The following is a 14,679-nucleotide window of genomic DNA, read 5'->3' on the forward strand; positions in this document are numbered from 1 at the left end:
CAACCAAAAGGAGTGTCTCAGATCATCCAAAAAGACAAATGTCTTGTATTAATGAGCTTGGGTCCCACTTGTAGAAACCAAAAATCCCAGTATATTGCATGAACCCTACGATCGAGTACCATATAATTTCTCTCTTTGCTATCATTTCCTTGTCTGTTAACTGGCTACATAAATAAAGAGAAACTCTCGCTCGCTCCCCATTCCCACCCCTCAGTTCAAAGAGCACAACTTAGTAGAAGCTGTGCTTTTATTCAATATGGTGCAGTACCCTTTTTGTGCTTTGCTTATGCTTAGTCTACTGATCTTCTTGGCCACCATTCCAAATGCCTTCTTCACCCAAGCATGCCTAACCACTGGCTATCTACGAGCCGACGCATACCAGACCCGCTGCCCCGGCGTGGAAGCAATTGTCTTTGCAGGTGTAGAGCAGGCCGTGGCCGACGACCCACGAATGGCTGCGTCGCTTCTCCGTCTACATTTCCATGATTGCTTCGTTAATGTACGTTCCATGAACCAATTGATGCATTCTCTACATGAGTGAATATTGGAGCCGTCCCTCAGGTGGAAACGGATTGGTGCTCTGTGGGCCCCACCATGATGTATGTGTTTCATCCATTCTGTTCATCCATTTTTAAAGATCATTTTAGTACTTGATCCTAAAAATTATGAGGATATAAATCTCAGGTCAACCACACCACAGGAAAACAACAGTGATTGGTATCCACCATTAAAATCCTCCTAAGGACCACTGTACTGTTTATTTGACATCCAATCTGTTGATTAGGTCATAAATGCCCAGATGAAGGGGGGGAAAAAAAAGGATCAGCTTGATCCAAAACTTTTATGGCCCTGAAAAGTTTTTAATGGTCGACGTTCATTCAACACTATTTCCTGTAATGTGATCCGCTTAAGATTGGGAAATACCTCATTTTTTGTCTCCTTCCATAAAATGATCTATAAAAATAGATGGATGGCATGGATGAAACACATACATCATGGTGTGGCCCACAGAGTTACGACCATCAGCCATTGGCTGGTGGCAGGGGAGTAGCCAATCCGTTTCCCCGTCAGGTGGGCCCTGACACAAATATCAGGCCGGTTGACTCATCTAGTGGGCGACAATGTACCTGTTAGTTTCATACACTGGAATAAATAAAGTGGACAGGCCTGATTCTTCAGACAGGGCGTCTAACCGGTGTGGCCCACCTGATGTACGGATATGATGCTCAATCAAAACTTGTGTGTTTTTTTTTTTTTTAATTTTTTTATATTTTAATTTTTAATATTTTGAGACTTTTGAAGGGGTGCGACGCATCGGTGCTGTTAGACGACACACTTACATTTGAAGGAGAGAAGACAGCAGCGCCTAACTTGAATTCACTGAGAGGGTTTGAGGTGATTGATGCTATCAAATCAGAGCTGGAATTTGCATGCCCTGAAACCGTCTCTTGCGCTGATATTCTTGCAATTGCAGCTCGCGACTCTGTTGTGCTTGTAAGCCTCCTAACCCACATGTGCATGTCTTACAAGTAGAGTGTTTGGTCACATTCCACAACTGCTATACATTTGGTGCATACCTACGACAATCTGGACCATCTAGATCGTGAGTCTCCCAGTGGATGAATCATAGGCTAGAAATCACGCTGATCAGATGATCTTAACCGTCTGATTTCGCCAGTTGAATTTGGACACTGAGTGTTTAACTTTATACTATGTTGTATACACTGTGGGCCCTACAATTTGAGGCATCCGGATTGAGGTTCAGATATGCCATGTGTCTACTATCACAACTTTTGAAAATGGTGGTGAACAATCACAATACTCCAGCCAAAACGGATGCCGGATATAAGGATCCATCAAGACAAAGTTCCTTGATTGGTGCGATTATTTTTATTTACTTGACCACATGAGACTCTGATAATCACATTTTCCATGTTCTGATCTACGTACAGAGAAGCTTTAGTATCATGCTAAACACGTGCTAGATTTTAGTGATAGTTCACCATCATTTGTAATTAAAAATTTCTCATGGTACATCTCAATAAATATAAAATCTTTAGCGTCCAAATTGTGTACCCCATTGCTGATGGATCACACATTGTCAAAATGACTTCTACGAAAATGATGGTGAAATATAACAGTAGTCTTGTCTTAAATGCATAAAGCATGCTTCCGCACTCTGTTCTGTAATTTATGGTTTGGTGCGGGATGTATTGGGTTTGGTCTCAAGCATACAAACACCAACCGAATGAAACTTGGGTCGGGCTTGGGTTGAGGTCTTGTATTGCCTGACCCAACCTGAACCTGATTGATATATAAATTATAATTGTGTGTGGATCATCTGTGTTAAAGGTACATGAAATTCCAGCGCCCTCGAGTCTCATTGGTCCACATCAATTTTGATGACTCAAGCTAACGAGATATGCAAGACATCTCTCTCCCAAATAGATTGTGTGCTATACGACTTTTAAAGGAATAGTCCTATATTTTAGCTTGTTTGTTTAGAAAAAAATAAAATGAAATTCTTTACAATAAATAACTACATTTATAATTAATAAAATCCTAGGTACAAAAAATAAGACATATATTGAAGTATAATAAATTAATGTAATAACGAAAATATTAGCATATATCTACCCGACTGAGCCCGGTTGGCTTGGGCTTGGGTTGAGAATTCCTAACCTGAGATTCGATTGGGTTGGGATTGAGGTATAGGAATCTTGGGTTGGTCTTAGGGTTGAGTTCCAACCTGACCCAATCGGCTTGACTTTCATCCCTAACAGTGGATCTGTAATAATGCTTCTATATATACTCCAGACCGTTTATATGATGGTCCTCACTTTCGATGGATGAAAAAAGTCATTTGAATTGTGGTATTTCAATCCTTTGATATTTGAAAGCTTTTCCTTTGAATAGGAACCATCTCCTTTAAACCTTGTTTTGTGTGCCATTGATAGGATTGTCTAATCTTAAAGATCTTTTTGCATATCACCCATCCACGGGCGGTGAGGCCCATCATATAATGGGTTTGGATCATTGTAACATGACCTACTCTGAGTACCCGTTTAACAACCTCAGTTACAAGGGTTGGCCTCTGGTTGAATCACAAAATTTTAAATGTGCCAATTCAACCGGTTTATATATATATATATATATATATATATATATATATATATATATATATATATATATATATATATATATATATATATATATATATATATAGATATGTCGATCCACACCATCCAAAATTTACATTGATTGCACAGTCCTACCCGTCCGATTTGGTGGCCATCAAATAGATGGCTAAAGTGGCATGCTCAGTACTTCAAACTCAACGTGAGACACCAGACGGTTTAGATCATCTAATTGGTGCGGAACCCCTACTCTGATGGGTTGGATTCATATGATGTGGGAATTGGCACAATTTAGTAAATCTTAGCAAACGCACGGTATAGACCAACCAATTTTATGGGAAGATGATATGAGGCCTATAGACATCTCCCAGCTGACGTGGACTGGTCATTTACCATTGGCAGTCAGGTGGGCCCACATGGCAAGTGCTGATGGGAAGGAGGGACAGCTTGTTCGCCAACAAGGGATTAGCGAATAAAAACATACCCGCTCCAAATTCTGATGTGGCAACGCTCGTCAGTAAGTTTCAGAACGTCGGATTGTCCCAGAAAGATATGGTTGCCCTTTCAGGTATCTCCAACTTCTCATTGCCATGGATTATTAACAAATCTGATTTTTCAGTCATTGTGTGCTCCGCAACTTAATTGATTTATTTTGAGTTAATATTTCCCACGTTTACCTATTCAAGATTCCTGTGTATCAAGAGTATTAAGGTCAGAGCATCAAGTAACTAGCCTCGAATTACCTACCACACAAAGGAGAGCCCGTAAAACACCCAGTTTACTTAGGACCACCATTTTGTACATGTGAAATCCACTCCATCCATGACAACCCGTGCTTTACCTATGCAAGCAAAATAAAGGGAATACAAAAAATCATATCTCCAGCAATGGCAGTTAGATTTGAAGTTTATCCTTGCTTTTAATGTTGGATGCATGACGTATATCCACCCATAAACGAACTAGTGTCACATGTGCATGACTTTCTTGGATTCGTGCACTTAATGTTTTACCTTAAATTAATAATATTTCAATCTATGAGAGAGAGCACCATATGCTAATATTACTGGTGTCATGTTAATTAAATTCACTTGCTTGCTAAATGAGGGACCTCATAAATTTATCACTTTATAGTTTTTTATTTTTCCCTATTGAGAAAAGTGGAAACAATATGGAAATCATGTATGGGTTAGTTAATTCCTAAAAATTATCTATCTCAGCTAATTAGAATCTTAAAGGAAATGGTAATTACATTATTTCAAAAAAGGCTAGTAGTTTTGAAAACTAGTAAAGACAAATGTGTATAATAGTATAGATTGAGCTGGCATGGCAGCATAACGGTATGGAGGAGGCTGACGTGGTAATGTGGATCACATCAGTCTCTTCCTAGATTAAGAGAAATGTCTAACATTCTCCTACTCGGCGCATATTGATACAATTGGTTTTGCAAAGGACATGCCAGGGTTTTGAAGCTTTTGAAAAAAAAAAAAAAAAAAAACCTTACACATAGCCATGCATTTTAGAAACAAAATCATTCACTTTCTAATTATTATTATTTTTGAAACAATGAATATTCAATCAATGAGTTCCAATGCATAAATCATGGTAACAAATATCTTTCAAATAAGTATTACCCATAATTCTATTGATTTCTTCTAAATGAGTGCTTTATGTGGTATAACTTCTTTATGAATCAGCTACGTAATGCCCATTCAAGGACCAACTTTTCATGTAGGCATTTTATCATCCTCTAAAACCTTATGTTTAACAAATATGAGAAGACAGATAAATAAAAGAATCATCTCACACCATATTACAATATCAAAACAAATAAATTCTAACTGGTGTATCAGATGCACATAATAATTCAAATGAAAGAGAAGCTAATGAGCCCCATATGCTCCACATTTTCATTATACAACTTAAGCACTAGCTCTTTTATCCATAGGGTGTACAATCATCAGCTTACTACTTATGTGCTCAATGGCCACAAATGAGTTTGGAGTCTCTCTAACAACAAAGTAGTGTACATGCATGGATATGCTTGTTTTGACTTCCACTTCTTTTGTTTCTAATAATTATCACAACTTCAAGCCCTATAATAAAATTCCTCAATCACATACCTATGAAGTAGCTTTGTAAAATGCCATGAACTCTGCTTCCATAGTAGATGAAGCCGTTAAAGTCTATTTCCTATTTCAAGATACATCACCTCTTACAAGCAAGAAGATATACCCTAATATGGACTTCCTAGGTCAGCTAACAAAGTCTAAGTCTGAATTCCAATCACTGTCAAATGGTTGAAATGCTTGTATGTAAGCTTTTAGTCCTTCATCCCTTATAAATACTATATAACCTTCTTTACAACTCTTGAGTGTTACACGCATCTATTTCTATAGTATCTACATGGAAATCTTATTATAAATATAATGTCTAGTCTTATACAAACCTATGCATACATTGAACTGTCAACCGCAGATCCATAGGGAATATTTTTCATTTGATAATGCTCCATAGCATTTTTCGTACATTGAGTTAAATTGAATTTATTGCCCTATATAATTATTAGTGCCACATTAGGTAAACAATCCTTCATCCTGAATCTTTTTAAAAACTTTATTAATGTCAGCTCTTTGAGACAATCCTAATGCCTTTTGAGACCTGTATATGTGAATCTCTATGCCGATCACTTAAGAGGCTTCACCTAAATTCTTCATGTCAAAGTTCGTGCAAAAAACTATTTTTTCTCATGTAGTAAACCAAAGTCACAATTTGCTAGCAAAATGTCATCAATATATAAGACCAAGAAAGTGAATTTTTCTTACTGATCTTGAGGTAAATGCATTCATTGATGATACTTTCCATAAAACTAAATGAAGTATCAAAGTTTTAAAACTTGAAATACTTCCAACGGGAGGCATGCTTTAGTCCATATAGGGATTTTTTTACTCCGCAAACTAAGCAATTGTCTTTATTTGAAGAAAAACATTCAAGTTGAAATATATATACATTTTTCTTAAGATATTCATTCAAGAATGTGTCTTTACGTTCATTTAATATAGTTCTAAGTCAAAGTCAACTAGTAAATTCATGATTGTTCCAAATGAGTTTTAGAGATTAGAGAAAATATCACATAGCAATCCATGCTTTCTTTCTAAGTGAATTATTTAGTTATAATTCTAGCCTTATATCACTTTATATTGTCAGTCACTCCTTTCGACAACTTGACAAGATCTCATGCGTAGTTTGTAACCATATGATCTATTTTTTCCTTCATGGAATCATGCTAAAGTGTAGAAATTTCTCGGCTCATGGCTTGTAAAAATGAGTTAGGATCATCTATAGGTTTAACATCAAAATTAGACTCTTACAAGAAGAAAATGATGACTTTCTTACTCTTGAATATCTTCTCAATCCCACCTCCTCATCCACATTTTATTGATTCTGGACAATAGGCTTTATGACAACTTAATCCTCATAGAGTGGTCGTTCCTTAATCGATTACTCTTCACGGATATAACATGAGAATTCCCTTGAAGAGCATAAACTCTCCTTCATATACGGGTGATATACTTGTAATTTGTATTTCCTCAAATTCTACTTTTCTATGCTCAGTGCCACTAATGTTGCCATACTTTAAAAAAATAGCATTTCTTGCCTCAACAATAGTAGGTGTGTGCAAAGGATAATAGAACTTGAATCGCTTATACTTATTCGCATAGCTAATGAAATATTCACTAATTGTTCTTGATTCTTTCTTTCCTGTGTATTGTTCACCATGACCTTAGTTGAATAACCCCATATATATAAATTGCCTAAACTAGGCTTCCATTTATTCCACAATTCAAAGGTTGTCTTAGGAAGAACCTTAAATAGAACCTTGCTTAGGACACACACACACACACACACACACACACACACAGAGAGCAATTTCTAAGGCTTCACGCTACGCTAACAAGAAAATGTTTGAGTTGCTAAGCATAATCCTCACCATGTCCATAAATGTGTGGTTCCACATTTCAGCTATACTATTCTAATTTGGTGTACCCAACATTGTATACTAAGTAATAATGTCATATTCTTTAAAGAACCTTGTAAATAAACTTGATTTTTGTCCTTATTTTTATGTACCTTCTACAGTCTTCTTGACCTTTATTTGACCTCACGATCTTAATTGCCTTTCATAATTGTTTCTTTACTTTTGACTTATAGGTTTTGAAGGCATCTAATGCCTTTGCCTTCTAAAATAAAAGATAGAAATACATATATCGTATGTTAATAAATGAGATAACGTATCTCTCACTATTAGGACTAGGATTAGGAAAGGATCTTATATATGTCTGTGTACATGATTCAAAAACCTTTAAAGCTCCTTTTTACACTTTTACTAATTTTGTTGGTATATTTTCCCTTGATATAGTCTACATAAGTTCCAAAGTAAAAGAAGTCTAGAGCCCTTGAGACTCCATCATTCACCAACCTCTTCATTATATGAAAATGTGTTCTAATCTCCTGTGCCACAACATAGAGGCCTTTTCATTAATAACACCATGCTTGATGTCAATATTATGATGCATTGTTACAAGACTATACTCATAGTTTGGGTCAAAATATAATTTATATAAACCATTAACTAGAGTTCTAATGCTAATAACGATTGAATCCCTAACTAGATTAAAAATCAAACCAACAAAGTTAAAGCTGAAACCAAAAGGTATGAGTATTGAAACAGAAATCAATTTTTTTAGAAGGGTGAATGTAAAAGTCATTATTAAGGTCTAAAATAAAATCAGAGTGCAATGGTAATCTAAAGGTCCTTACAGTTTTCACATGTGAACGCATCTAGTTTCCTTAATAGATGCTCTGTTCACTTCCCATCAGTTTCCTTAATAGATGCTTTGTTCACTTCCCATTAGTTTCCTTCTATTGAGAAAGCCATGTATACTAGTGGCAATATTAATTGTTGAACAAGAATCAATCATTAACTGTTATGATGAGCATCTACGGAACTAGATTGATAAAACACAAGATATATGAGTTTGCCTTTCTTCTCAAGCCATTTTTTATACTTGGGGTAATCTTTCTTCGTGTGTCATTTTTTCTTATAAAAGAAACGTGTAGAAGTGTTTTTCATGTCATGCTTCATTGGCACTTATTCCATTTTATTATTTTGTGAAGAATTTTTTTCTTTTCTACATGTCCCTTTCCATGAGTCATTAGATGACATTTCTAGCTTCTCCTACTTCAATCTCCCTTCGTCTTGAACACATATAATTAGAAGTTCATTAATTCATCAATTATCCATATATGTATTATAGGAAATCTTAAATGGCCCACGCCCCATATACAAGAAGTTGAGTATGTAATGGACAAGAAATTACTTCGAGATCTAAATCTCTAAGGACTTAAGTTGAGCCCCATTGTCCCTCATTTCCATAATGTGTTCACACACACCCTTAGTATGATTGTATTTCATGAATGAAAACTTCTTCATTAGGATACTAGCCAACACATTTTCAAAACTTATTTCTCTTTAACAACTTGCATGAAATCCTTAACTTTATCGCATTCGAGAATTGAAGACCTAATGCTCTTACTAACATGAACATCAATGAACATTAGACTTAGGTGATTAGATCACTCCCACCACTCATACAAGGCTCTCTCCGTTGACGCACTTGATTCTAAAGGTACATGTTGTTTTTCCAAACAAAGCTTCCAGCCAAGGCCCATACACTCTAATGTTAGAAGTTTTTTTTTTTTTCATTCCAGTCCAAAAATAAAATAAAATTACTGCTCATAAATTAAATAAATTTGCATCAAATAACTAATCAAGTTTATTATTTTTCTAAGAAGTATTCAACCTTATATTACAATTCAGTCAATTTCAAAATCTAGTAGCAAATTATAAGATCAATCCTTTAAACCTTCTTATGAGTAGAGTTTAATATGCATTAGATTTTCTTAAATCCTCACAATAAGATCAGTGAGTTTGACAGTAAAATGAAGAAAACTCATACTTGTGGGCCTTATGAATTCTCCTCCATTTAATGCCTAACCCACTATCCTATTCAATTATTTCACGAAAAATATAAATCTCCTTATAAGGTTGGGCGATCACCTTTTCTTAGATAACTACAACTCATGATGCCTACAACAATTTAGACTTTTTGTGACGACTTTTTTAACGACGAGTCTAACTTCATCGTAAAAAGTTAATTTTTTACAACGACATTCTAGGTCATTGCCAAAAATCAATTATTTACGACAACATTTTAAATTGTCACCAATAGTTAAAATTTTTGAAAACTTGCTGCATAAATTTTTTCATGGGAAATTGTGGCATAAAAGACTTTTCGCAACAAGATTAACCAGTCATCGCTAATTGCCACTTTTTGTGACGAATTGGCTGTCGTCACAAAAAAAAAAAAAAGTGTTTTGCGACGACACAAAAGTTGTTGTAAACATTGGCTTTTAGTGACGACTGGTTAAGCTCGTTTGAAAAATATAAAATTGGACTTTTTACAACGAATGTATTTTCATCGCAAAAAGATGAACTATTTATTTTAAATTGTTGTCGAATATACCAAATTAGACCTTTTGCGATGAATGTAGTTTTATTGCCGAATATACCAATTGTCGTCGCAAAAATTTGTCCCATGAATTTTTCTGCGGAAAATTATATTGCAGGAAATACTTTTCACAACGTGTTTCAATTGTTATCGCTAATGTCCACTTTGTGCGATGAATTGAGTGTCATCGCAAAACATTATTTTTTGTAACGACACAAAAGTCGTTACAAGCAGTTTCTTTTAGCAACGACTAGTTAAACTCGTTACAAACGTGTAGTTTTATTGCAACAGAGTAGAGTGTTTGCAACAACATTGTAAATCGTCGCCAACAATCAAAGTTTTTGCGACGAGCTGCAATTATCATCATAAAAACTTATCACATGAATTTTTCCTGCTAATGTCCACTTTGTGCGACGAATTAAGTATTGTCGCAAAACGTTATTTTTTGCAATGACACAAAAGTCACTGCAAAAAGTTATTTTAATGATGACTAGTTAAACTCATTGTGAAAAATACCAAATTAAACTTTTTACAACGAATATAGATTCATTACGAAAGGATAGAGTATTTTTAATATGCGTCCTAAAATGACCAATACAAATGAATGGACGATGTGGATATCCAACAGATCATCGAGGTGGGCCCTACAGTAGGGGTAACACTCACTAAGGTGTTACTCAGGTAGCAGCTTATCCGATCCCATCTCCCTCACCCATCTCTCTCTCTCTAAGTAGTTGCATGGGTAACAACCATTAACACCTACTAAGCTAAGCACATTAAGTAACCTCTATGGGGCCTACATGTGATGTATATGTCTAATCCGCACCATCCATACATTTTAGTAATGCATTTTATGAAACGAACCTAAACTTTAATCATATTTGAAGCCCAAGTGGATCATCCCAAAGAACTAGTGGGAATTGAACTTGTGCTGTTAAAAACTTTTTGGGGGTCACGAAAGTTTTGGATAAAGTTGATATTTGAGATTTCCCTTCATTTTCCCATGTGCTCTTATGAATAGTTTTCCTTCATCTGTTTGTGTGCTCATCGATTAAACGGTGGAAACCAACGTAGATTGCTTCATTAAGTTCCCAATCAACGATCGAATAGTGCACATTACTGATGATCGCCCAATCGACCTCCTAATCAACAATCGGATGACATGAAGTGCTATCAACCATCTAATCAACCTCCAATCAACGATCAAACGGTATAGACCACCATAGATTGTGTCATCAATTCCCCCATCGACAATGGAATGGTGCACATAACCGACAATCGCTTGATCGACCTCCAATCAACAATTGAATGATATAAAGTGTTGTTGACTATCCAATCAACATCCAATCCTCTATCGAAGGGTGAAAATCATCGTACATCGCTTCATCAAGTCTCTAATCGATGATCGAATGTTGCACATCACTGACGATCGCCCCATCAACCTCCCAATCAATGATCGTACAACATAAAGTGCTTTCGACCATCCAATCAACCTCCAATCATTACTCGAATGGTGGAAACCACCGTAAATCACTTCATCAAGTCCTCGATCGAGTATCGAATAGTGCAAATCACTTATGATCACCTGATCGACCTCCCAATCAATGATCAGATGACACGAAGTGGGGCCCAATATGATGTATGCATTCTAACCACAAGAACTTCATGTGAACCCTAGTCACAGGAAATCCACGTCTATTCGTTTCCCGGAGATGGATTGTGTACTACCTCACATGTCTCAAGCTCGGTATAGGTAGAGCTATGTGGGGCCCACCGTGATGCGTGGATTTTATCAACATTGTTCATCCATTATCCCATGTCATTTTAGGGAAGTAGTAAAAAAAAAATAAGATAGATCCAACCATCAAGTGGTCCACACTAGAGTTGGACAAAATTTGACATGGAATGCTTTGTTAGGGAGCTCCTTCCGTGGGTGTGGTCCACTTGAGGGTTGGATCTGCCTCATGTTTATGTTGTCAATTCGGATATCCCTCATTTTCAATCCAACTTATTCATAAGGTCATGTAGCTCTGGATGAAGGGAAAAAACCAATTTAAGCTCGGTCCAAAACATGTGTGGCCCCAAAAAAGTTTTCAACAGTAGATGTTTAATCCCCCTTGTGTGGATCGCTTGATCCTTGGATCTCATTCATGTTTTTTTTTTTTTTCCTTTACATCCTAAAATAATTTCAACAAGTGGATGTACGACATGGATAAATCTCATGCATCAATCTCCCACTGCTTTTTTCACTATGGTCTAACGTCTCACCCCCAGGAACTTCCTTCAACGCATGACGATTGACATTCCCTAAGATTTATATAATATTCTAGGGTACTCTATCTAGCTCTAGCATTCCTAATTCCTAAGCATGAAGAGATCCATCCACCTCTCATTGGATAATAAAGAAGATGAGAGGCTTTGAATGGTAGAGTGCAAAGAGACGTGGGCATTAAAGCAGTGGTCAGGTTCAACTGGTGATCTCTGTTTGTGTTCGCCTTCAATGGTAGGCATTTTTTCCCAATTTTCCCCTCTCGTGTGGTTCATTTAAGTGTTGGATTAGGATTATTTTTGTTCTCATGTCTTAAAACGAGCTTGCAAAACGAATGAACGGATGGATTTCTTACAAGCATCATAATGAGCCCCACCAAAGTTCCCAAGAACTTATTACGAAAGGCTTAGTGGGAAATCCATGCGTACATGAGGCATTCCGCTTCCAATGCAGTGGGAGCAGGTTAGATGCGGCCCCCTCTTCACTAGTGACAGTGCGGCCCTCATTGTGGGGCCCAACTCAATCCATTTAATTTATATCCATGTCATCCATCCATTTTTCATGATCATTTTATGGCATGAGTCCAAAAATGAAGAAGACTCAAATCTCAGGTGGACTATATTTTTTTTTTTTTTACTTTTTTAAAAAAGTGGTGATTGAACACCCATCAAAACTTCCCAAGGGCCATAGTAATGTCCATTGTAATGTTTAGTTTCCATCAAACTTGTTGATAAGGTTTAGTGAAGGGAAAATGTAAAGATCAGCTTAATTCAAAACTTTTTGTGCCCTATAAAAAGCTTTTAAAGCTAATTCACCACTGTTTCTAGCAGTGTGATCCACTGAACATTTGGATTTGCTTAAGTTTTGGGATAAAGCCCTTAGATAAAGTAAGAAAAAGGATGGATGTCATAAATATAAAGAAACTCATCAAAGTATGCCCTATTCTACACGGTAAGGGTAACAAAGGTTTTCCCTGGCAACACCTAATCCACTCCCTACTTTCTATAAGCAGCTTGCATGGTGTGCCACGCACCACCGTCTTAGTTGGTGTGTTGATATCACCAATTATTTGGGCTCAACCATAATGTATGTTCTACATCTGCACCGTCCATTTATTTGGTGAGATCATTTTAGCTCTTGAGTGTGAAAATTAAGAAGATCCAAAGCTCAAATGGATCTCACCACATAAAGCAATAGGGGCAGTGACACCCACCTTTAAAACCTTCCTTACTGACCTATTAATAAGGTCACCCAAACATGAATGAAGATATATATATATATATATATTAGCTTAACCAAACTTCCATGGGTGCCAAGAAGTTTTCAATGGCAAGCATTCGATCCGATGGAATCTCACAAATCCGGCATGGCCAACCTAGAATAGCTGGGTTGGTTGGCTAAAGTAGCTTCTCCTACCTCAAAATCATATATGATATATTGAAAAAATCATTTTGGTTTGCAAGGTACGACTATTTTAAGGTTCTGGTGGACCTGATCATCTCTGCTTCTTATTGGGCCATCTCTGGTCCATCTTGGCCATGAAAGTGTATGCGACCCCCTCTACATCACCTACCCACCCAAGTTGCACCCTATTGACCAATATCTATTAAAATCAACAGCCAAGAATTCTCACTAGAGGCAGCCAGACTGCTTGATGACACACATTCCAATGTGGCACTGTGTGTGAGCTCGGGTTCATATATTAGGTAGGGGGGCAATGAACAAGCCCCAGACCAAAAGTTGGGCATGTCATTTCATCAAGCAGGCCTGTACTTCCAACATGGAAGTTGATCTTCTTCTTCTTCTTTAATTTACCAACTATCCATTTGTTTGATATAGGTGTGAACCATCTAATGATTCAACCAGTTTGATCTCTAGGAAGCGTACTCATAGTGTGCCCCACCTAATGATGTTCAGGATCCAAATGTTCCTCATTACAGTTCTCAGGGTTTTCCTCTCTTCTTTATTGATTGAAGAATAGGGAAATTAGTTTTTAAAATTTCTCAAGAAAATTTGAAATCTTTGCAAATTCCATGCATTCAAAATATAAACACCAGCACTAATCTTTATAGAATCATTTCCTTGCATTTCTATTATAGCTTCACATCAGCATAGTTTAGCATTCATGCAATTAGTCTTAAAAGTCATGGCCATTTTATCACTTGAAGAAATTCACTGTTGTAGGTGGTCACACCATTGGAAAAGCTCGGTGCTCAACATTTAGCACTCGCCTAAAGGGCAGTAGCAGTTCCGATAGTCCAGGCCTTGATAAAGACTTCCTCGCTTCATTGCAACAGCTATGCTCTGAATTTGATAACAATAACATGACATTAGCTGAGCTCGACTTTGTGACACCAGCTACCTTCGACAACCAATACTACACCAACCTCTTATCTGGAGAGGGCCTACTCGCATCCGACCAAGCCCTTGTGGCCGAAGATGGCATCGCCACCCGCAATCTTGTGGAGACATATGCCGAGGACCCACAAGCCTTCTTTGAAGACTTCAAGACATCAATGGTGAAAATGGGGAGCTTGAAACCACTTACTGGGAAGAGTGGCCAAATTCGTCATAATTGCCGGATTATGAACTAAATTATATTATGTCTACTTAATTCCTAGATTAGATGTTGATTAAGTGGGTGTGCTTTCTATTGTATGCTTTGGATGGTTGTTTGTTCTGGTGTTGATTGTGTGGGTGTGGA

The 14,679-nt window shown here is 36.9% G+C and overlaps 1 protein-coding gene across 1 annotated transcript; it reads left to right on the forward strand.

The window, feature by feature from the left end:
* Nucleotides 1-219: 219 nt before the first annotated feature.
* Nucleotides 220-14,679, forward strand: LOC131256261 (peroxidase 40-like). The gene is made up of 4 exons (XM_058257249.1): nt 220-499; nt 1,303-1,494; nt 3,540-3,705; nt 14,160-14,679. Exons 1-4 carry the CDS (start codon nt 257-259, stop codon nt 14,567-14,569), a joined length of 1,011 nt encoding a protein of 336 aa, XP_058113232.1. The 5' UTR covers nt 220-256; the 3' UTR covers nt 14,570-14,679.

This window comes from Magnolia sinica, chromosome 9 (genome assembly GCF_029962835.1).
Source record: "Magnolia sinica isolate HGM2019 chromosome 9, MsV1, whole genome shotgun sequence".
NCBI classification, from domain to species: domain Eukaryota; kingdom Viridiplantae; phylum Streptophyta; class Magnoliopsida; order Magnoliales; family Magnoliaceae; genus Magnolia; species Magnolia sinica.

Excerpts from the sequence above, each read along its gene's own strand:
- LOC131256261 (XM_058257249.1), top strand. The coding sequence starts at position 257 with ATGGTGCAGTACCCTTTTTGTGCTTTGCTTATGCTTAGTCTACTGATC. Across the intron at positions 500-1,302 it reads TCCATGATTGCTTCGTTAAT|GGGTGCGACGCATCGGTGCT; the intron begins GTACGTTCCATG and ends AGACTTTTGAAG. Across the intron at positions 3,706-14,159 it reads AGATATGGTTGCCCTTTCAG|GTGGTCACACCATTGGAAAA; the intron begins GTATCTCCAACT and ends TCACTGTTGTAG.